The 23,542-nt window shown below is 41.9% G+C and overlaps 1 protein-coding gene across 6 annotated transcripts in view; it reads right to left on the bottom strand.

Annotated features, from left to right (window-relative positions):
- The window catches only part of PRKD3 (protein kinase D3), a 41,366-nt gene extending 22,182 nt beyond the window's left edge, over positions 1–19,184 (bottom strand). The window contains exons 1-7 of one of the 6 annotated variants that reach the window (XM_030499380.1): positions 17,707–18,190; positions 16,031–16,349; positions 15,308–15,641; positions 5,556–5,694; positions 3,731–3,862; positions 2,878–3,035; positions 1,289–1,478 (exon numbers count right to left, since the gene is read on the bottom strand). In XM_030499380.1, coding sequence (XP_030355240.1) covers positions 1,289–1,478; positions 2,878–3,035; positions 3,731–3,862; positions 5,556–5,694; positions 15,308–15,598 — 910 coding nt within the window. In that variant the 5' untranslated portion in view covers positions 15,599–15,641; positions 16,031–16,349; positions 17,707–18,190. Of the gene's footprint in view, positions 1–1,288; positions 1,479–2,877; positions 3,036–3,368; positions 3,593–3,730; positions 3,863–5,555; positions 5,695–15,307; positions 16,350–17,706; positions 18,195–18,293; positions 18,558–19,079 lie in introns of those variants that run through there. The other 5 variants (XM_030499381.1, XM_030499378.1, XM_030499379.1 and 2 more) reach the window with 5 other exon arrangements.
- Between the last annotated feature and the right edge of the window lie 4,358 nt (positions 19,185–23,542).

Here is a 23,542-nt window from a genome sequence, read left to right as displayed (position 1 = left end):
GGCCTATTACTAAACTTATTTCTGTGCTATGTGTACATATAACATTTCTCTCTGCTTGTTTTCCACACATAAATGCTATTTTTACCCAGTGTCATTCACTTCCCTGAAACTGGTGTGATAGCCCCATTTGTTTGGCTGGATATACAGTCACAACAACTGCATACAGTCAGTAGCATCTATGTGTTAACTATGTTCTAAAACTGCAAAACATCTTTTTCAGGCTTCGTTATTTATGTATTGCATGTATCCAAGAGACACAGTGACTGAGGGGAAAAAAATCAAAACCGTTCAGGATGCAGACTTTGAACAGACTACAAAGACTGCAAACTAATAAAAACAAAAATGAAAGATAAAGCTACTTCCTTACTTGAGACAACAGCATTTGTAGTAAAAAGAAAATTACCACAGCTATAAGCTTACAATTTTTGCTCTCCTCTACTAAAGGAAACTGAAAATGTATTCAGCGACCTCTTTTAAAATGTTGACTTTTGGTACTCACATTTGACTAACTCACATGAGAGAAATGGAAAGTCCTTTCCATATTGTTTATGATTCACCACTACAGTTTTCTTTTCTGAAACAAAGCTGACAGATTTGCACTACCCTGCGATAAAGAGCCAGAAGAATGTCACAATGTCATACTTATGCCCTGGGAACTGCATGGAAGTCTGAGAAATGAAGTCATGCATCTTAGCATATGCTAAATAAAACCCATGCAGCTGATGAAGCCCAACCTAGCTCAGGAAAAGCACCCACATGTATAAAATTTTCCCAGAAGATAATAACCAGTATTCTGTACAAGAATAACATAATAAATACTCACAAGTCTTTCGTGATGAGTCTCGAAGATATTGAACAAAGGGAGGCACTTCCCATTTTTATTAATTCAGAATTATCCTTTTAGAATTAAGGTGTTCCCAATCTACATGAGATTAAATACATGGCGGTGTTCAAGGCCAAGTTGGACAGAGCCTTGGGTGACATGGTGTAGCGTGAGATGCCCCTGCCCACGGCAGGGGCTTGGAACTAGATGATCTTAAGGTCCTTTCCAACCCAAACCATTCTACGATTCTATGATTCTAAATCTTATTTTTCAGAAAAATGTACAATGCAGAGGCTTCTGAAATGAGGGCTGCTGTCATCCTCTCAAAAATACACATGTTCCAAAAATTATAGTGCCCCATTTCACAGTACGCATCCTTCAGGCAATCAAAACAGAAGTTGAAATCGATTTTAAATACAAAGACCTTTACTGAAATTTGTTGCTGCAGCAGAAAATCAGATTTACCTTTACACTGCATTCCTTGGCGGAAAAGGCCCTTGAGCAGCCGTTTGCAATACTGGCATATGGTTGGACGAGTGTAAGAGTGAACAGCAAAGGTGTGCGGAACCTTCACCCTGCAAAGCACCATCTTATCCATCCAGATGGGACGGCCACTCCAGGAGGGAATCCTCTTACTAGGTTCTGGGCAGCAGCGCTGGAATAAAGAAGGTATACATGATTTGCACCAAAACTGTTGTACTGTCACGACTTTGAAAAGTCATGGCAGTCGGGTGAAGTCCCTGGTGTCTGGAGAAAGGCAAACATGGCACCCGTTTTTAAAAAGAGTAGAAAGGAGGACCCTTGAACTACTGACCTGCCAGCCTTATCTCTGTGCCTGGGAAGATCGCAGAAAAGATTCCTAGGAGCTATGCTAGGCATATAGAGGGCAGTGGGGTGATCTGAGACAGCCAGCAAGGCTTCACCGAGTGCAAGACCGGCTTCACCAACCTAAGAGCCTTTTATGATGGAGTTACTACATGAGTGGACAAGGAAAGAGCTACTGACCTAAAGCATTTTAAGACTGCTGAAAGATGAACCACAAATAGGATAATCTATTACTGACCATCCAAGCCAAGTATTCGAAATCAGGTAAGAAAGAAGAGGTGACAAAGAGGTACTAAACATACATGTAGAAATCATAAATTCTGGGATAGGAGAAAAGGCTGCAATTCTGTGATTACTGAATAAATCTTAACAGTAGTTACGAAACTCAGAAAAAATATTTTTCATGACTCAAGACTAGACTTCATAGCCTCTAGATAAAAAAAAAAATAAATATATATATATGTTCTTGAACTAGACAAACTACACAATTCATATTTTAAACTGCGGTAAGAATTGTTATAGTGTAAAGTAATAGAATTAGGTAAATAGGAAAGACTAAGTGTCAAAAGCACTGCTTTTACTCCGCCATGAAAGCAGCAATGAAACAAATGGATCTAATCACTGCCTCTCCTGTCTTACAATCCAAATAGAGTTGCAGGATAATCATTAACCCCTCAGCAATCGTCATAACCATTACAATAAAGAACTACTATGGATGACAGTTTTCACTGTAAGCCCTTCATTCCCTACACCCTCCTTGAGAAGGCTTAGGGTTTTTTAGAAAAACTCTGTGAAAAGCATAACAGCATATCAGGAACACTCTCTCCTCTCCCAGTGTAAAAGCTTACAATTTGTACTGCTTTAGCCAAGTAACTGTTCTGTACTGATACCATAATTACAGAATGAATCTGTATTACAAAGGCGGCAGGATGTTTTATCATTCCTGAAACTACATTTCTCAGAGTTCATGTAACTGTAAGTGACAGGCTAATAACAAAATTATACATAAAAGTTATAATTTACTTCCCATTTCATTTCTCACAGTAATGATAGTTATCAGTAAGTGTCACAGGCTAAGACTCACCAGATATATAAAGCAAGCTAAACCAAATCATAATGGTTAAGCTCAATTCCCTCGTACTCATTATGAGCCACTTGCAACACCACCTAGCTTCCCAGAGGTTAAAGGGTGTAAAACCAGAAACTGTTTCCCCTTTCACATTACATACTTCTTCAGAGGCAGAGGATGTGTATTCAGCTTGTGCTGGTCTTGGAACTGAAAGCCCTGCTCCCGGTAAAGACACATTAGACAGACGCCTCTTTCTCACTCCACTGCAGTTATTTGGAATCTTGAAGGCACATCGCTTATGGTAGTTTAACCCACAACCTGAAAGAGAACTTATTTTAGACAAAAACACTCCCAGCGTTCAAAGTAACAAAAATAGTATTGATATTTTCATAAAGCAGATAAAAAGATGATCCAGGAAAATGGTAAAGGCAGAAATAGACTGTTCTGTTAAACTCTCTTCAGTGTTCTTGTGCTTCACAGAAACAGTTTTTTCTGCACCACTTGCTATAATACTGGTCCTTAGTAAGCCCAGCTACAGAAACAAAGTCTAAGATTCCAAAGCAGCTTTTCCCCCCACCAGGCAGCTTTCATCAGTCCCTCACTTCGGAGCACAAGGCCAAGGAGAAGCCAGTGAGCAGGCAGCATCAGTACCTGTCAGCAGGCTGCAGAGTGCTCCACAGCCAGCTGGATGAAGGCCATAAGGAAAGGAATTCCCCTTAGGGAGTCTCTCCAAATTATGTGCTCCTTGTGCAAAGAACACACTCATAAGCTAGCTATTTCTTTCAAAGCAGGAAACAAGAACACTTCTTAAGTCTTTTGCCCAGGGTCACACACAGTTTGCATTAATGCCAGGACCAGAACTCGGTATCCTGATGTATGATCCCTTCAAACTCTATGAAATACTACATTTATGAGATGCTAACTTATCAAACAAGATAGAATTTCTTCATCTTATATAGACACACACATAAAAATACACTAAAAAAAAAAAAAAAAAAAAATCACAGACTTACCTTCACATTTTAATCCTTGTCGTACCAAACCCCAAAGCATCTCTCCACAGTAGTCACAAAAAGTAGGAGCTTTGTAGGAATGCACGTAAAGTGCATGAGGACGAATCTGGAAATCTTCAACTGTAGCCAAAGCTTTTAAAAAATTGCAGTAAGTTATGGTTCTTGCCACAGGATCAGCACAGATTTATGGAAAGAATATGTTGTTTTAAAAATGGCAGATTCAAAGAACACTAATGAGCTGTTTAGACATCAGCATTTTACTGCACATAATTTAAACATGCTTTTAGAAGATTCCATAGTTTTCAGTAAGCTTTTTTATTGGGGAAAAATTCTGTTGGAGTCAGTAGGCTAATGGCCACAACTAATCAACAGTATGAGTCACAATGATGAAAACCCTCACCAACTTGAAAAGGAAAATACAACAGGCTTTGCTAAAATCAACAATGTTTGAAAAAGCAACTTAACTTGCAAGCTATTTTGTAACCTACAAAGGTTTCAAATAAAGGACAGTTCTACAGATTATTAGATTTTTATCTTCTAAAGGACTTTTTCGGTAAAAGCTTGTTAGATTGACTTCTGTATCAAAACAGAACTGTGGATCGTTTCCATGGAACACTGGAAGTTTCACTAGTAATGTTCTTTTTCTTAAGCACAGATATATTTAAATGAATTTTTTTCCTGTTTCTTTGGAATGTGAATTAAAAAAAAAAAAAAAAAAAAAAAAAAGTGGTATTTTACACCAACGTTACCTTGGCCTGATGGCTACTATGCTTTGATCAAACATGTTCTAACACTTCATATTCAGATTCTCACGTCTCAGTTTTAAAACCTACCGAAAGAGATTTACATCTTCAAAATACTTTGTTTTCTGGTGGTCTGTTTATAAGGAAAGTCAGAGATTGTCAAGAAGAGGCATACAAAACAGATTTCCCAAATATGCCATTCACCAGAAGCAATGAAAAGCTCAAACCAAGATGCTCAACTGGGTTGATCACCCTGGACATGCCTAGAGAAGTAGGTCCTGAAATGAAGTGAAGGATCTCAGCCTCACAGCTCTGGAAATCACACTTTATTGATCCAATTTACAAATCTAATCCCATGACAGCCAAGAGATCTCTCTTCCTAAAATATAACCACAGTTTGGCATTTAGTCCTCAAAGTCTGAAAGAACGGCTCAATACGTGTCAAGCTTTTATTCACAGTTGGCTTTTGGTTGAACTTGACACATAGGATTCAAATCAGTCAGGATTTTGGGGGAAGAGGGGTGTCCTCATATTGAGGAGTACTGCAGGTTAATAATATCACTCTAAGGACTTTATTGTTTAGAAGAAACTGTTTTCAAGTACTACAATAACCCTTAAGACTCTGTCCTTACAGGTATGATTCAGCAACTACGTTTATATGAAGCCTTTTAGCAGTATAACCCATCAATGGCAAAAGCTACAGAACAAAAAGACAGATCTAAGCAAAAGAAAGCAAATGACAGGGTTGGAAGAGCAAATTCTGAATGCTACCTGCATTTCAGCTTCAGTGATTACAATAATAAACTTACACTATTATAACTATAAATCTATATTCTTATAATTCAGATTTATTTATAATAATAAAACTGAAGATTAAAATATGACAGTGAAACAGTAACAAAACTCAGTACTGAAGCATCAGTATCACTTGGATTTTCTTGGAAACCTTTAACCCAAAGCAGTCACCCAGTATGACATTTAAGTCAAAGACCTCAAGGCAACCGTGATAATCATGTTCCAGAAAGTCCTGTTTTGTATTATCTGTTGAATAAAGCACTGTTCACTATCACAACAATACCTACCAGAGAGCACAACCTCAACAAGATCTCCCTCGTGTATCTCTTCTGCTGATGTAATTCGTTGTAAAATATTATCAGAGTTCAGGTCATGGCGGAAAAGGAGAATTTTGTCATACATGCCAAAGAAACCACACTCTGGGAACTGCAATAGAAAGCAAACTCTAAATTAACGCATGCTGTCCAATAATCCTATCCATAACGTTTTTTAATAACAGCTACAGAACTTGAGAGCTTTAAGTGTTCCATGAAAACAAAATTGATCTGCTTATATTTGAGGAACTGAAACATTTTCTGCACTGAAATGTAGCATAAAGAAAACAAACAAACAAAAACTGGAAAAAAAAAAAACCAAACCAACAAACCCACGCTAAACCAAAACCTATAAAACCCATCAACACCAACCTCTTCCCTTTTCCCCCTCACCAAAAGTGACACTTTTTTTTCAAACCCGAAAAGAAAAAATGTTAGGGTTTCTGTTTATTTGGGTTTTCAATCTCTCAAACTTGCATAATCGGTCTGGCACATGAAAGCCAATGCAGATCTAGCTCACACACCAGCACCTGTAATGTTTATTTCAGACATTCTGGTCAGGCAGGTATTCAGCTTGAGACATTCCACCAGCACCTGCCACACTAATCTTGAGGGGCAAGCCAAGAGAGGCTCCATGTCACTGTTCTACAGCAGTTTACATTTGCAGATGCAAGAAAAGGAAAACTCGATTCCCTGCAAGGACAGGCAATAATACTGCAAATCCACGTAGGGAATAGACAGGCTAAGCAACACGCCATTTTCCTGTGACACTTCACTGAGAATAGCTTTCTCCGACTGTTTTTTTTCCCCACTCTTCAAAATATTCACAAGTGTGAGTAAAACTTCTTAAAATGAAAAGTTTAAAGCAAACAGACAGTTCATAGAGAAAAAAAAAGAGTAGGAATAGACCCCAAGAGAAATGAGTAGGAATCAACCAGCTCCTTTGGCCTTTTTGCTTAAAACAAAACTCATGCTGGGAACACATACAGGAAGAATATGGGAAAAAATATGGAAAAGCACACCACAAAGTTTCATTTAATTAGGTAACAAACTACAGTTTGGTAATTTAGATCTTCACAGTCGATAAGTAGCAGGGTCTAAACTGCATGAAGCTTGTGGTATATTAACTGTCCTTAACTAAAGTAGTCAAAGACTTGTTTCTACCAAATCAAAGACATAATGAAGGTATCTGTCACACCCATTGTTTTCACACTCCCTTCCCACTCAGAGAGAAAATAATTTCCTCTTTCCGGTAGCAATTTTATCCAAAATACTGAGTTGGCCTTCTCTGTTTTGGCATGCACACCCTACACATTTACATTACACATACTGCTGAAGAATCCCCATGCTCTGGAAAGCATATTATCTGCATGGACTGTCACAAAGAGAGGCAGAACTTGTACCATTTAACCCATGCAAAAGGAAAAGACAGATCTGACAAAGTTATACTAACACCAGTAGATATTTAACCTACAGCAGAAAGAAACTGATTCACTGGGCTGATGCCAAAGCAGCAGGCTGCTTCCTCTCTGCCTCCCAGCTCGCTCTTAGGTTCCCTATTTAAATCTGACACTCTCATATACTCTGTACAGTAGCCCTGACAGTAGCAATATATTCCCCTAAACCAGATGCTTTCTAAACCTTTATACAATAAAATCCTATTGCTTAAAAACCCTTAGGTCACCTAGAATTACCTCTAAGAACTCCTATCATACTATGTTTCAGTACACTCATCCGCTGTATCAAGTTTACAGAACCACTTACAAACCACAGATTTTAAGGAACATCTAAGATATTTCACAGATTTAAGCCTCTAAGTCTCTCTTGTTGGATAAGATGTGTCTTTGTTTCTCCTTTTTCCAGTCTCTGAGACCATAAACCTATCATGCAGCTGTCAGAACATCCCTACACATAATCACCCATCCCAGTAACCAGAGGTCACATAATCACATACCAAGAAGCACTTACTTTAAATGCTATGACCATATGAATTTTGCATGTGCATTTTTCCATTCTAATGTAAAAATCTTGGACTTATTAAAATGTTTTAAACATACCATTAATTTTGGTCACTAAAAAGCATTAGCTAGTATAATAAACAAAACTTACAGATAAATACTCAAATCCTCTTCTGATACCAAGTGTAATAATTTAAAATATGAGACATTACATTCCTTAGAAAGCAGCATCAACATTAATTCCAAAGTTCGTAAATAACAGTATAATGCCTATAATTAAGATTTGGTTTTCCAGACAAAGGCTAAAATAATTGCTACAGAATAAAAGTATTGTTAAAAAAAAAGCAAAATCATCTATTATAGACCATTAGAACTGCTGGCATAAACACCTTCATTTGGTTCTATGTTAATTAAATTGACCTTTTAAGCTGTGTACCATGAATGCTTATGATACTGTAGTGACATGTTCCACTGTCCTCTTCTCTCACAAGTAGTATATACACACATGGATGAAATGACTGTGAAAGGTTGTCTGGGTTTGTAACTGTAATGTAATGGTTAATCTCCTAAAAGATTGCTCTGGTCAGAACAATTGTCTGGTCATGCCCTGTGCCTGATCAGCACCATCTGTCCTATCTTTCCATTAAATTCGATTTCCAAGTATTTTCCTGGAGGATGGGTTCTCATTCTGAGCACGTGTGTGTGAGGGGATCTGAGAGCCAGCAATTGGAGCCAGACCACAGGACCCACACGTCAACGGTGCCAGCAACTGGAGAGACTAGAGTAAAATCAAGAGCTTGAATATCCAGGTGCCAACTGGATATTCAACCAATGTGCAACTGGAAAAGTCAAGATCAAGCAGTGGCTACTGGGCCTTAGAGTACCTGAGCCCAACAGCTGGGGCCATCCGCTTTTTTGGTGGTGGTGTTTTTTTGTTGGGGGTTTTGTGTGTGTGTGTCTTCCCACTAACCAACCTTCATCCTGAACCACCAGAGGAGGGTACAGTATGAGATCATTGTTTGTGTTAATGCGAGTGCTGTGTGTCTGCCTGTGTTGACCTATGTGTCCACACATATGTGTTGTACACCTGTATCCAAGTGCCTGTGCCTGCTGGGAATACATGGTCAGTCTTGCTGCTGGTTGGACCTGGGGCATGGAGCTGTTGCAGCCTGGTCACTGCCAGGAGGCTGTTGGATTCAGTCATCCCTAACTAAACCTTTCAAGTTTGATGAACAAGTCCTGCCCTTCCACACACACCTCACCCCAAGATTCCCCTGTGATTAAGGAACAGACCCTAGCAGAAAGATCCCTGTCTGACCACTCCTTTCCACACACTTCAGCTCAGACTCTGCTCTGCCCCCACTGGAGTCCTGTGCGCCAGGCACTGGAAGCACTGGCTGGCTGCCCTCTGCACGGTCGGCCCTGATGAGCTGCAGGTGGCCCGTCACAGCCCGAGTCTGAGGCACTTGGCCAGGCTTCCATGGGGGAGCTGTGCAGGCAGCTTGGCTCCTACACACTGCAGCGCCCTGCTCGCTCTTCCGCTCCCCAGCACACTCGGGAATACAGCATTCCTTGCTAGCACCTTAGCCAGAAGGTTATGTGCGAACTGCTGGCCAACAATAACCTCATCGATTAACAAGGGGTTTATGTCAAGTGGTACCTTTTAACAGAATTTTTACGCAAAGCTTAAACTATGTTCAAGTTGTACAACACTACCAAATTTTTCTCACTTGTACTTCAGCAAAGCACAGCTTTTATAGCCCTCCTTATGCTCAATTACATGAAGCTGCTAAGGAAGAACACTATCCAGTTCCTTTGAAGTGTTAAGAGCTCATAACATAAACTTGAAAACAAAACTGAGCAGAATTTTCTGAAGCCTGTTTTATCTTACAGGATTATACAGCTATTACTTTCCTGCATAAAAACCCAAAGTATGTGCACAGTGACTCAGAACATATAAATGGCTAATCCCAGTATTACTATATTTCCTAAAAGCAAAAAGGAGACTGTTCCCAGTGTTAACAGTTCCAAAAGAGCATCTAACTACAGGAAATCACTTATGGGAAGTCTACTTATGTGACAGACTGCCAAAATGGATCTCTGGTACACCAGTATCACCGACTTGGGTAAAGAATGCAGGCAATCCTTTGTACTTGCGCAAGTAACACTACTAGAGCATTACTGCAGTTACACCGAGGAAAACCAATTGGTGTTACCTAGAATGCTTATACTGTGCATATTACAGAATGCTAGTTTTAATGGATCGTGCATTACACTGTTCTTTTTATCCAGAACTCAATATACAGCAGCCAGTATTGCTGGAGCAAAATACAAATGAGGCTTCTTTCTATCTTGGCAGTAACTGAAAAATCCCTCTACTTCAAGTTCCAGGACTTACTTTACAAAGTTCTGGACCAGTCGCCAAAAAGTCACACTAGGGAAAAGCGTAGGAGGATATTGTTTCAAGGTCCAATATCTCATGACCCATCCTAACTCAAAACAAATGCTTCAAACCACCGAAAGTTAATTCCAAAGTCTAATGGTGCAAAACACCCATTACCGTGGAAAGTCTCTTCGTTCACTGAAATCAATCTATTACCCTGCATCCCTACCCAGCTATTCACTCCCACTCTTTAGAATCATGTGCCAAATCACATTATCACACAGAGAATTAGCTTCAAACATGTTACATGAGATCTTTCCCCCACCAGACTCCTCAGTACAGACATACTTGGACTACTGCTTGGCTAGTTTTTTCAGCATACAAACCTAACACCATGCTGGAAATGCTAACCTGCCCAACATATACCAGCTTTGTGCCTCCAGTACTCCCCAGCTCCCACCTTCTCACAGGCACGTTTGCTTCTCATGCCTCAACTCTCCATTACTCTGCTGAAAAAAAATGAAAACTCAAGAAGGCAGACCAACAAAGGGAAAAATAGATTTGAGCACAGCTGATGAATACAAAACACAATTTACATTCATTTTAGACGCATTCAAAAGCAAGTACCATGAACTATTACAAGCCTCACCTAAAGAAAAACCCAGCAGGATAGCTGCACTACTGTTACCTATTTATTACACCAAATGAAGCTGCTACTGCAAGAGTTGTAGAGATCTGTTTGTAATATGGACGGACTGTAACATGAACCTTGTAATATGACTCTCTTCTCAATATTTTTTTAGTAAAACATCTGCTAACACTTGAGAAATCATATTAAGCTTCAAGCCAACACCTCTGCCACAAGTTCGTTAGATAGCCAATACCATGACAGTGCCCAAATCTTTGGAAGACAGTTCATATTCATTTCACATGTTTTGGTCTTTTCACAACATGACAACTTAAAGTATTTTAAAATAAATTTGTCGCCCTTCAGCAGCCCTCACTGAACAGGTAGCTATCCAAGCTACTTTAATTCAGCCCCATTAAAACTTGAGTTCTTAGCTATACAAATAATACAGTCAATTGTCAATGGTTAGAAAATTCTACAGATGTATTTGCATGTTCTTCATGTCAGGCTTTTTTCCCCTGATCATCAAAGAAAAGTATTTGATCACATCTCATCTCCCTTCCCCCCATGCCCCAGTGTACTTAATTTTGAAGGGAAACTGGCTGGTTTGCCAAATAATCTGAGGACCTCAGTCATATTCCAATTATGGAAAATGAAATCCCACCTTGTCTAACCAAAATAATAGGGCAGGACTACCAAAAAAGTGCACACATACTAATAGGATCACATTCAATTCAGGACTACAACATTTGCAAAAATGATGAAAGTATGAAACTACAGAAACAGTAGAAAGACTCACAAGCAGGTGTAATATGCAAAATTTAACTCCTTTTAAACACAGCTATACTTAAGTGATTGTGTTCTGAACAACTTACACAGTTCAGAGTCATAAAGAAATAAACATGAGTGTGTACATGTTCAGTATCCATGTAAGTGACTATTGATAATTAAGGCCTGAATTCAGGCAAGTCAAAACAGCATAATGTGGTGGGAAACACTCAGAGAATTAAGACATGTAAGAAAGCATAAGTACCGGTGGGAGAGGAGAAAGTATTTAAGGTAAACAATGACACCTTAAGGACATGCTCTGCCTACAGATAGAAGACCCAAAAAAACCCAACATGGAAAAAACAGCCAAAAAATAAGATGAAAGAACAGAGACGCACAAAGTAATCAAGCAGAAATTATACAATCATGAATTTGGTGTTGAGAGATAGACAACGACCTGTGCAGTTGAGAGTGATCATGTTAGGATGAAGAAAAAACAACAAAAATATTACTGCTAGCAAATGCAAAGACACCAAACACAGCAGAGTTACTAGAATCAAGATGAAAGCAAGAAGTGCTAGATAAAGATTTCAAGCCTATACATAAGCAATGCAGTTTTGAGACTACTTCGAAGAAAAAAATTAAAAACCAACATGCTACATATGGAAGAGTTCAGCAATAGCAGAATTGTAAAAATTGTTGGTGAAGAAGGTTTAAGAAACTGGTAGGCCATAGAAGGAACAATAACTGTTGGAAGTGACCTAAATAAGGCACAAATAGGTTGGATCAAGTTTGATACGAAAAAAGATAGACAGGAAACAAGTGCATCAAACAGGAATGAAAACTAGAAATATATAAGGGCAGAGAAAGAAGAGGAAGAGAGTGAGAACATCATTTAGGTTTGGCCTTTTTTTTTTTTAAATTTAAGACATATGAGAGGACTATGTTATGAAAATACAGAATAAAAAGTCTGAGAAAGGCTTATTAATCAATAAGACATAAGAAAAACCCCTTTGACTTTGCTAAGTGGTGATCATTTGGGTGGGTTCGGTGAAGTATTCAAAGGAAAACTAGTTTTGGAGATTAAGAAACAGACTGTACGGGTAAACGGCAGTACTCAAGTCAAAGAGAAGACAACTGTTAGAAAGGACTGCAAGAATTTCAAGCAAGCGTCCTAAGGTAGGAAGGCAAAATGCAGCAAAGCCACTGGAGGAAAAGTATGTAAAGAAGAATGCCGAGTATGACTGAAAATGAAAAGGATGAAGGACAGGTTTGTAGATGAAAAAGGCAGATAAGGACAGTTTCAGAATAATGAAAGTAAAGTTTCAGAAAAAAGTTACAACCAATCTTGCAGGTACTAATACTATACAAGTAATAGCACAGCGTAATCAAAAGTTTTTCATTTATAGCTATTAGTTTAGCTAGAACAAAATAAGTAAGTTAGAATAAAGCATTTATAGCACCCTGTGCTACAAAATTCTCAGTCTGCAGGCAGTGGAGCATCACCACACGTGAATTTCTAGTTTTAAGCCAGTAAGTCCTATGTTCTACTTCATGTTCTCTCATGTGAGGAATGAAGAAACAGCATTTAAACACAAAACAGGATTAAGAACTTGCCTCTAAAATATCTGATCATTGTGCAAGGACACACACTGTCTGTCTGCAACTTATGCTACATATTTTTCTGCTTCTAAACACACTCCCTCTATTCCCGCAGCAGTCACATCTGTTCATGCTTTTGTTCATCTTCGGACTTGCCCTGAGAACTGTATGTCTGGTACTTTAATATACAGCAATCTGGATAAAGAATGAACAGAGAAGATAGATTGAGACTGTAACTATGAATCTTCTGAAGCATCTAAAACTTGTGTTTTCTGAGGACTTCTATTAAGCATTCCACTACACAACGCCCCCAACATAGCTCCCCGAATTTAAACACGAAAAAAGTTTTTGCTCCTCTGCTGACATTTAGAAGGTTTTTAACAGAGCTAAGAGAGACATCAAATATTTGCATTACACATCTTGCTCTCCTCGCAGACACATGCCTCTAGTTTCAGTTCTGCTGATGCTGCTTTTAATTACCCTTCTGCAACACCTGAACAAACTACACACAAGACCAGTGTCTGAAGCAGGAAGCACAATTGACCATCAACAGTACAGCAAGACTACCAATACAGAAGGAGCTGTAAAACCCCATTAGGTAAACACAGTACTTATTTCCTAACTAAACTGCTCTCCAACACAGGCCTTTGCAAGACTGTTTTCCCCCCAGCTGATTAATTTCCCCTGAAAAAAAAGAAAAAAATAGAATAATACAGGCAATGCATAAAGTTATTTTCCTGGGAAAAAAAGTCAAGGCAGGACTTATTGCTGTCAAATAGAGGGTGGAGGGAGGATATTGCCATTTGTGCACTGGCTGCAAAACTACTTATGAAAGATGAATCCACCATACATAAGGTTGTTTCCTGATCATTTTGCTGCCTGCAAACATGTTCTCACTGAGCAGTCATTCACTGGTAGCATCAGCTGCAGGACAGCATAAACTGAACCAAAGCCAGACAAAAGAGGACAACTGATCCTGAAATCCTCATCAATTTTGCAGTACATCAGGCTCACCATATAAGATATTTCTTGAGCTATAACAAGAACTCAAGCTAAACTTTTAGCTGAGCCTGCCAAAAGAACAGAAAAGAAAAAGAAAAAGAAGCGCGAATGTTTTCATCTTTCTTTAAGATAGAAGACAGGAAATATGCAGATGCAAAGAGCAGGAGTTGACACAGAAAAAAAAAAAGCAGTCCCTAAAATGGCTGCAAAAAAGTGCACCTAACATGCATGGTACAGAAAAAAAAATAAAAATTTAAGCCAAATAACTTGTCTCTTCTGAAACTAACATGCTGAACTTCATTTTGGTAGCCCACAAAGTTATTATGAAATCAGCTTGCTCGCCAGCTAGTTTGTAAAACTAAAGATGCAGTAAGTTATGAAGCGGGGAAAAAAAATACACAAGCATATGCAAATGAGAGCTCACATAATGTTTGCATTTATGTTCTTTCAAGCTATTATGTGAAAAAGAATCATCTAATAAAACTGATCAACCACAAATAACAATCACAACAGTGAAAGACATGGATAAAACAATTCCCTACAAAATAAACTACCTTCTGCTCCCCTCCCTCTCATCCACCTCTGGCCTTGAGGGAAAAGAGCAATTATTTTTTAATTAATTTATGAAATAATGTTAACTGCTTTTCAGGTTGCTTAGTAGGGTCTAAACTACCTAACCTAATGAAAGATAAAACTTGGATGCAAAAACCACAAGATCAATGTTATTTCCTTCCTAAAGAGTCAGAACCTGCAACGGCTCAACCAAGGCATATCTGAAAAGCATGCTACGATTTTTTTTATTTCTTGGTCAACTCTCTCTTAATAGAAACTATGCCAATAACAGTCCTCTCATGAAAGAGTAATGCATGTATTCCTTATTTGGAAAAACAATAGAGCATTAGCTGTTTGGTGGAGATTTTAATTATCAACTAGAAACAAAAAGAAAAGCTAGGATCATGCAAGTCTGCAGGCCTGCAGCACATTTCTGTAGCCACGACTGGTCCTTTCGTTACAGCTGGCTATATGGTTCCAAGAATACTGCTAGTAGTCAGTAAAAACCCAAGATATCCGTGACAATCATTGAAGGGAAAAAAACATGTTCTCCATATGGTGAAAACTAATTCTTGCAGAAAATTCACTACTACATCTTCTTTTACCAGATACCACAAGCAAGAAAGCGACAGGAGGGTCTACTCCTTTTAAATTAAAAGCTTCTATCTTGGGAGTAGATAATTTCTTTGTGCATAACTGGAAATATCTAACATGGATCTTTGTCACTGTACCAAATTTCTTGGCATATTCCAGTCACACAGTTATTACTAAGCAGTCTGTTACAAAACAACTGTTGCCATCAGCAGAACATGGCAGTGTTGTTATACCATACCTTCTGGTAAACTATAGAGCACACGAGGTCTTTAACAGCAGAGAGGGACAGGTCCTGAGCTTCAACGGTGACAGTCTCTCGAGTGAGACCAATCTGCAGAAGGAAAGAGACCCCATGCATAGAGCCCCGGGAGTTGGTAAGGCTCTGGGTACTGAAACTGCCATTGGAGAGTCGACTGGAGAGCCCCGACTGGGGACTTGAAGACAAAGTTGGGGTTTGTGGTGCAGCAGCATGACACGTAGGTGGGGAAAACTTCTGTAAGGATGGGGGAGAAGAGTCGTTTGATGACATCTGACTTGCTTTACTCTGCCGAGATCTCCCTAGTAGTCAAATTCTAAGAAAAATATGTTGTCAGTTCTTGGTTTGAAATGAAAACAAGGATAATGTAGTTTTCCCTTTCTTAGTTCAGTAAAACATCCCTGACCAGTAAAGCTTAATTTTCCCTTTCATTCTGTGCAAGCCAAAGCATAAAATAATTTCAGCTGCAAATTACGTTAAATTAAAGGTTATCTTTCTGCAGTTACAATCAGCTGATCAAAAGCAGATTGCCTGTCCTTTAGCACCAGATCCGGACAACAGAGGCTTACATAAAGGCCTCACAGAAACACATCAGCTCTGCTGCTTTATATCTGTCCTTCATTTTTATGTACTAAAAAAAAAAAAAAAGCTGGAAACACAGACAAAAATAAATGTTGGTAGCTCATTAAAAGTATCCTCGTTCACCTAATTCCACAGATCATATCTTAAATGCAGGCTCATCTTCATGTAGATAGCCTTTTAAAATAAAATAAAGAAAAAAGCATATCCTTGTGCAAGAACAGAAGTCCACGTATGTGATGAATCTATTCCTTCTTCAGAAAGTCTTCTCTGACTTCACAGGACACAGTTAACTTGGAGATCCATGAAGGTATCTGATTTCATTTTTATAAAATACTTTAGCTCATGAAATGCAGGAGCAGAATGTCTGAAGACACAATTACATTCAATGTAATCTCTAGCTTCACCCAGATAATCTCCAGCATTTTGGAACGTTGTACTCTGCCTGTAGGGGAAAAGATGACGTTGTTATTTCACATGAAATGCATAAAATTTCACAGCAATGTCATAACCACTCTGCTTTGAGGCAATGGGATCACCAATTCCTTGTACTTGAGTATGTTATGTTAGTAACAGTTTGTACTTGTAACTTGAACTTAACTGTTTTCCCACTGTATGATACACAAGCCAAGTCAGGCCTAACACTGCCCAATATGTTACCACATCTTTTAATAAACAAATTAAAGCAAAGCACTTAACAGTTAAGAGTTAAAAAAAAAAAAGGGGGAAGCAGACCACAGCTCTGCTCTGTAGGTGCACACTGAGAAGCTAGTGGGTAGGGAGGAAAATGCATTAAACGCACTGAAATGTCCAAAAACTATAACGTCAAACCTCAAAAAACCCTCTATGTAGCATGTCCTCAGGGTACCATTTTAATACTTTTATTCGAGACGACTGAAGAACATATGGACAAACTCTAACTGCAGGAATATATGCACAGCATACAACTAAGCACTGGTTCTGGGGAGGGGAGGAGAGGAAATAATTTAATGCTCAGATGATTAAAAGCGTAAATCTGCCTACAACCTTTGAAAATACATCATTCCATAAGTATGGGTTCAAAATACTTGCTACAAGATGCTGTGCTACCTGATTTCAAGCTTTTCATGAGCAACTGAAATGCTTGAAAAGAATCATTTTTAGATTCCCCATGTAAGTTCTGCACAGAAAAAGTTATCCATGAAAGCAAAAGTGGTACAAGGCTGTAGATAGTACGTACCACTAACAGGTTTTAAAGGAGCATAGATCCATAAACAATAATTTATCAATAAATCAATAAGCTCACGTGGTTTTTCCTTCCCTTACATTAAAAAAAAAAAAAGGGAAAAAAAAAAAAAAAACCCACTTAGAAAGAGTATTACTAAAATTAGGTGAAATTTTAGCAAAGAAATGCCATAGTTTATCACAAAATATAAACCGTCCTCACTGGAAATCAAGCTGATAACTGGTAAAACAGTCCATTTAATAAATTACACACTCGTGGTATTGACCAGCGTAATAACTCACAACCCCACTAGCACTGCATTCTAAAAGGTAGGTAAGGAGAGATACATGAATTGCAGTACTGGAAGGAAAGGAAGCTCCTGGTTCTGTAAAAAAAAATCCTAACAGGGACTCCAGAAGTGAGAACAAATTGACATGTTCTGGACTTTCAGCACAGCTATCCACAAACTTCTGTCTTCAAATACTTAAAGAGTTGCTGGACATTTACCAACGACAACTTCTGCCTCTAAGAACAACACGAAACACCATACAGATGAACATCATATATAGGAAGAATAAGGACAGCAACATTTAAGCACCTTTCTCAAGAGAGCGTCTTCACAGTGCCTTCAACTGTGCTTGAAAAGGGCTTATTTTTGCTTTCCACATACTGCTCTTCTCTCCCTCACTTCTCACAGATACCAGAGACAGCAAACACGAACCCTTAGGGATCTGAACTAAAAAACCAATAACACCTAACCCACATAAAAGAAAATGCAAAAGCCATATAATGTGAAAGAATTAATGGGTATCCTAAGTAAGTTTAATTTAGCCAGTGAAAACATGCTGTGAAAGCTCACCTACAGCTGCCTAATGAGAATGTTAATTATATTTACCAAAAGCGTGATGGATTTGCATTTACAAAGCCTTTTCACACCAAGACTATTTGCATACAAGTCTTTTATGGAGTTTATTTTTACCACGTAGTAGGAAAGAATGGATCTTTCTAAGAAAGGAAAACCATAGAAACTGCTCACTCTGTAGTCAGGACAAACTGATTTTGAACATCAAATATTTAAGTTTATATTCAATCCTACTATTCTGTACTCATATACATACACATATACGTATATAACCCCTACACCTGGAAAACCAGAGAGGCACAGGGGCTACGAAGGGAGCCCACCTGCCCGCTGCCTTGCCCTGCCGCACCGCTCGCAGCTATGCTTTCCAGGCTGCTCCCGCCGCAGAAGTGCTGACCCTCCCCTTCCTTTTGGGGCTGCTCCCAAACCAAGCAGCTTTCAGGCAGCTTCTCCAACATCTGGCACTTCACTCGCCCTCCTTTCCCCGCGCTACACGAGGCACGGGCTCCGAGCCGCGCTCGCAGCGGCTCCTCCCGCTCTATCACCCTCCCGGGAGCTGGTCGCTTCCCCGGTTCCCGCCGGGAGGGACCGAAGCCTCTGCCGCCGGATCCCGGGGCCACCCGCCGGTGCCAGGCTGGGGCTGCGGGCGGCCCCCCCGCCACCACGGCGCGGGCGGGACCGGCGGAGGAGCCGCCGGGACGCGTCCTGCCTGCCGCGGGTCACGCAGCCCCGTCCCGTCCCTCCCAGGTTTAAATCCCCGCTGGGCGGCCCGCCCCGCCGGCACAGCTCCCCGCGGCGCCGCTCTCCGGAGATGATGTGGCCTCGGCCCGTCACCCCCACCCCAGAGCACCTCCGCGACAGGGCGGAGCTGCGGCCGCGACGGCGCTTCCCCCCCGCGGGGGGCGGTGGCGGCGGGTCCCCCCCCACGCCCCCCGGGGCAGGGCCCTCGCCGGGGGTCGGCGGCGGCGGCGCCGCTCCCGCCGCGGCAGGAACTTTCCGAGCCCGCCTCCGCCCTTCCCCGCCGCGGCGGGCCCGGCCCCCGCTCCCCCCGCGCCGTGCGCAGGCCTCCTGCCCCGCCCGCGGCCGCACTCGCGCCCCGCCGCCCTCACCTGCGGCCCCGCCAGACGCCGGCTGCTCCCGAGCCGGAGCTGCCCCGCGCGCATCTCCCCCGCCGCGCAGCCCCGCGGCTCCCCGCACACACCAGAGCCGCCCGGGACGGGCTGCCACGCGGGGCGTGCCGGGAGCTGTAGTCCCGCGGCCGCGCTCTGACCCGCGGAGCCGCGCCGGGACGAACTACGAGTCCCGGCGTGCCCCGCCAGAGCGGGGCTCAGCGAGCGCGGCGGCGCATGCGCAGGCCTGCCCGAAAGAGTTTCCGTTAGTTTTGTTGCCCGCGGCGGGGCTGCCCTGCGCCGCTAACGGGACGGCGGGGCGGCGTCTCGGGCGGGGCGGCGCGCTCCGTGGTGCCGCTGGCGCCCCGACGGCCCCCGCGGGCTCCGGCCGTGCCAAAACCTGGGTCCGCTTCAGCTCTCACCCGCTGCTGTGCCTCGAGTTTCGATGGCTCCTCCGCCCTCCCCGCTGTACCGCAGGCAGCGCCCAGCCGGGCGGCCGCAGCCCTCCCGTCCGTCTGCGCCACGCTCGGTTCACGTCCCCGGGGCGTGAGTGGCGCTGCGCGGCCCCGCGGGAATCTCTCCGGGGCCTCGGACGGGGCCCTTCATCTCTGCACAGGAAATACTTGACCTAGTGTGTCACAGCATCACGTTGGTCTTGTTCGTGGCCGCTGCGAGCCGGTATCTGCGGACGAGCAGCGCGCCCGCCAGCCCCGCCGATGAGCCTGAGGCTGCCCGCGGGAGTTCGGCAGCGCTTGTGGCTGTCCCTGTGTGCTGCTGCCATTCAGCTCCCCGTCAGTGCTCTGATCCACCCGAATCCCGTCCTGCTGCTCCCTATTAATGATGCCGCGCTTGCATCATCAGCAAATCTCCGCACGCAAGATACTTTGCAAACGCATCTAGCAAAAGTACTGAATAAAACCGGTCACAAGGCAAAGCTGCGTTCCTAACCTCCCTCCAGCCCGAGAGCTCCCCGTTAAAAGCCAACCCGTAATCCTCCTCCTTGAATTGAATTCAGTGTGTGCACGAGCCTTGAAATAATATCCACTACCATAAGAAGTTAGTGAAGTTTAAATTATATACCAGACCGAAAACACTTGGAAAAGGCAAACTGTCAACAGAAATTCAAAGGCTTCTAATTCTTAGCTCAGCAAGACACAGATGGAGGAGCAGATTAGTGCTTTGTCATTTACAGCGCTGTTTGTAACGTACATTTCTCATTTCCTTCATCTCGTGCTCCTGAGGCCTGGCTTAAAACCCACTGAAGCTGAGTGGAGTCTTTCCGCTTACTTGCCCCTATTTTGCATCAAGCCTTTACACAGTGCAGCTGATACAGAATGTACACGGGTTCTGACTGGAGCCAGTTTATTTGATAAATAATTAGCTTGCAACTTCTGGTCGAAATCTGGAACTACTTTAAAACTGTAGCAGTTAATGGTCAGTTCTGCTTTTAACTGGTTTTGAATGCTAAAAAACACCCTGGGACTTTTTAATGAAGGCTATTCCATGAATAGAGGGTGTTCTTGCCAAAGCTCTGCACCAGATAACTGAGCAATCTTCGTTTCCTTTTTCCTCTAAAGTGGGACTCCCACACGCCACCACTGTAAACACTGAGCCTGCCTCCATAAACATGTTTTTTGATGTTTAGCACAGCAAGGAGTCATACTCCGGAGCATTTAAAGTGCAGCAAGCTTCTCACATTCTGAGCAACAGCCCTAAAAAATGACACCAGATGGATATTGGGTATTACCACAGTCACTGGGCAATGATTATAATTTGCAAAGACGCTCAGCTTTATACCATCCAATAGGGCTGGTGCCATTTAATTTTCTGCCCTAAGCCATCATAGCTGCTTTTTCAGAAATTAGAACAGGAGATGGATTAATAAAAATCAATTTACTACAGAACACAGAAAAGCACCAGCCAAAACAAAGCAAGCTGCTATAAGCATTTGTGCAGCAGTACTTCTTACTAAACAAACACTTCTGAAGCATCTGGACACTGCTCTGTTTGTGAAGACCTCTGAGTAAAACACATCTGAGAGCAGCTCTGCACCTCAGCATCTATGTATGGAGCAGCACAGACATCTGTGCATCTGCACAACTGATGCTGTGTGACTCCGTAGCACAGCACCATGGCAGCAATAGCCCTCCCTGCACCAACCAACAGGGCGAGCGTTCTGGTGTATGTTTGTGATCACCGTAATTAGTGATTTCCTGTGGATTTCATCGAAGTTCTCCAGCTCTTTTCTGAGCCCACATCATGCCCTCAGATGGTTAGCTTGTTTTCACAGCTCAGAGCTGTGAAGCCGGCTGCACTTTACAAGTTGCTCTCCCTTACAGCTACAGGATACCAGGAAATAGGGGTAACTTTAGTTATATCTATTTGCTTTTATAAGAAAATGGGGTTTGTTCTGTATGGACCACTAAGTCTATATAGACAAACTGCATTTGGAACAAGTGTTTTATAACTCTAAAAATACGTCAAGTTTTTCCAGGTTTAAATTCCATATCATCAAACTGGGTTACAAAGAAGGCAGTGTCCTGGGAGACTTGACTGGTGCATGCGTCTGAGAAACTCCCTAAGCACATGCTGCTGTGATTATTTTTCACTGCTTTTGACACCAATGTTGCATAGCAACCTTGCCCCCATTTAGGATTTGCAAGATTACAAGAAATGCTTGCAAAAAGAAGAATTAATGTCTCTATGGACAAAATGTCAAAACGGTTTTCCTTTCCCTTTGTTTTTTGGTTTGGGTTTTGGGGTTTTTATTGTTATTGGTTGGGGTTTTATGCAGTTCAAGGTCTCCTTTCTCCCCCCCACCATAAGAGAACTGACAAAGAGTTAGGAGTTCAGGTTTGGATTGGATAGAGTCCTGAAATGTGGATGTGTCTCTGAATTACCTCATCATCTCGGTTTGAGCCCTTAGCTGAACTTTGTCCTATAATCCACCTCCAACAAAACAGTGAAAAGTTTAGTGTAGGCTTAAAAAACATGGAATCAAAATTTACCTTGGTGTAAATCCACTGCAAACAGAACAGATATTTATATTATTAATTATATGTAACTGACCTTTTGGAATTCACTTACTCCCCATGGTTTGAAGAATGATTTCACAGATCCTTGCGCCTGCTACGTGGGTAGCCTCATTCATACCATATAATCCTACTGTACCAACTCTGGAATAAACATGAAGTTATTTCCCTAAGTAAGTGTCTAGAGGTAACCTGCACATTTCACTTCTTAAAGCTTTGTCTGTGAATACATCAGCCCATGGAAACAGAATCTCATAACCTTGAGTCACCAAGCGTGGTATTTCAAGGGCCTGGTCAAGGATCTGTTCCAAACGCCACAGGGATCAGCGGTGGGTGAGTTGACAGGGATGAATAGCATCTCAGGCCCACAGAGCACACATGAGCACAAGGCACCTGCAGCCCTGCCACCCTTTCCCTCTGGGCTGTAAGAGCTGCTCATGGATTCGGGAACCTGCAGCAGCCCAGGCTGCCAAACAGTGGAAGTCTCAGGCTGTGTATTCCATCTGCTGGCTTACCGCTGTTGGCAAATCAGCCACAGCTCAGGCACAAAATTGCCTTACGCGGGGCGATTCAAAGCACAACAAACCACACTTGCTCTCCTCTCTCTGCCACGGGCCTGCCAGTTGGAAGAGCTCAGCATCACAACTGTTTTTTGAAAGGGCGGAAGGTGCAGGGTCCCCCTTCTTGAGAAAACGGGCGTGCATTAAACCCGCAGCGTCTGGCAGAGCTACCAACCAAGGTAATGGCAGAGCATGCAGCCTCGGCTTCCGAGGGCGCTTTGGGCTGAAGTGCTGCTCCGATGCTGCAGGGCCAGCAGAAGGAAAAGCTTTTGACAGGGCTGCCTCTAGAGTCTGTCCTTCGAGACTTCAGTAGATGGCACTGTCACATTAGCTGGGTTACAGGAATGGAGCGATGTACAGATCGTATTTTCACAGATAATGTATGCTTTTCTTCAAATAATCTACCCTTTCCTTTTTTTCTCTCTCTAGATGGTATCTGGTTACATCTATCTGATTGTCAGGGTCACAAACCGACTATTTAAAATGTATAAAATAGAACGGCTGACCACTGAGCAATCTGTTGACATCTTTTCAATTTGGTAGTATGGAGTAGGACTAAACAACACGATTTTTGTATACAAGTCCCTGGGAAAAGAAAACGTTCGTTAACTTTGATTATTTTTTTTCTAACTTTGTGTATTATTTTTTAAAATAGTTACATAGTTCTTTTTTCAGCTGTGAAGTGCTCTGGTTTCTGTTACATTTCAATTGATGCTTTTTTTTCCCCCCTGTCTTATCTCATTCAACACAGAACTTTGTGGGCTGGTTCTGAGGTGGAGGGAAGGGAGGTCTCTGCTCCACATTTCCAAAGTAACACCTTTACAAAACCCTGTTCAATCTCTCGGAGCATCTGGTCCAGAACAGGTCCGTG

The sequence above is a fragment of the Strigops habroptila genome, chromosome 10, assembly GCF_004027225.2.
Source record: "Strigops habroptila isolate Jane chromosome 10, bStrHab1.2.pri, whole genome shotgun sequence".
Lineage (NCBI taxonomy): Eukaryota > Metazoa > Chordata > Aves > Psittaciformes > Psittacidae > Strigops > Strigops habroptila.
Note: the sequence above shows the minus strand (reverse complement) of the source record. Positions and strands in the feature narration are given on the sequence as shown.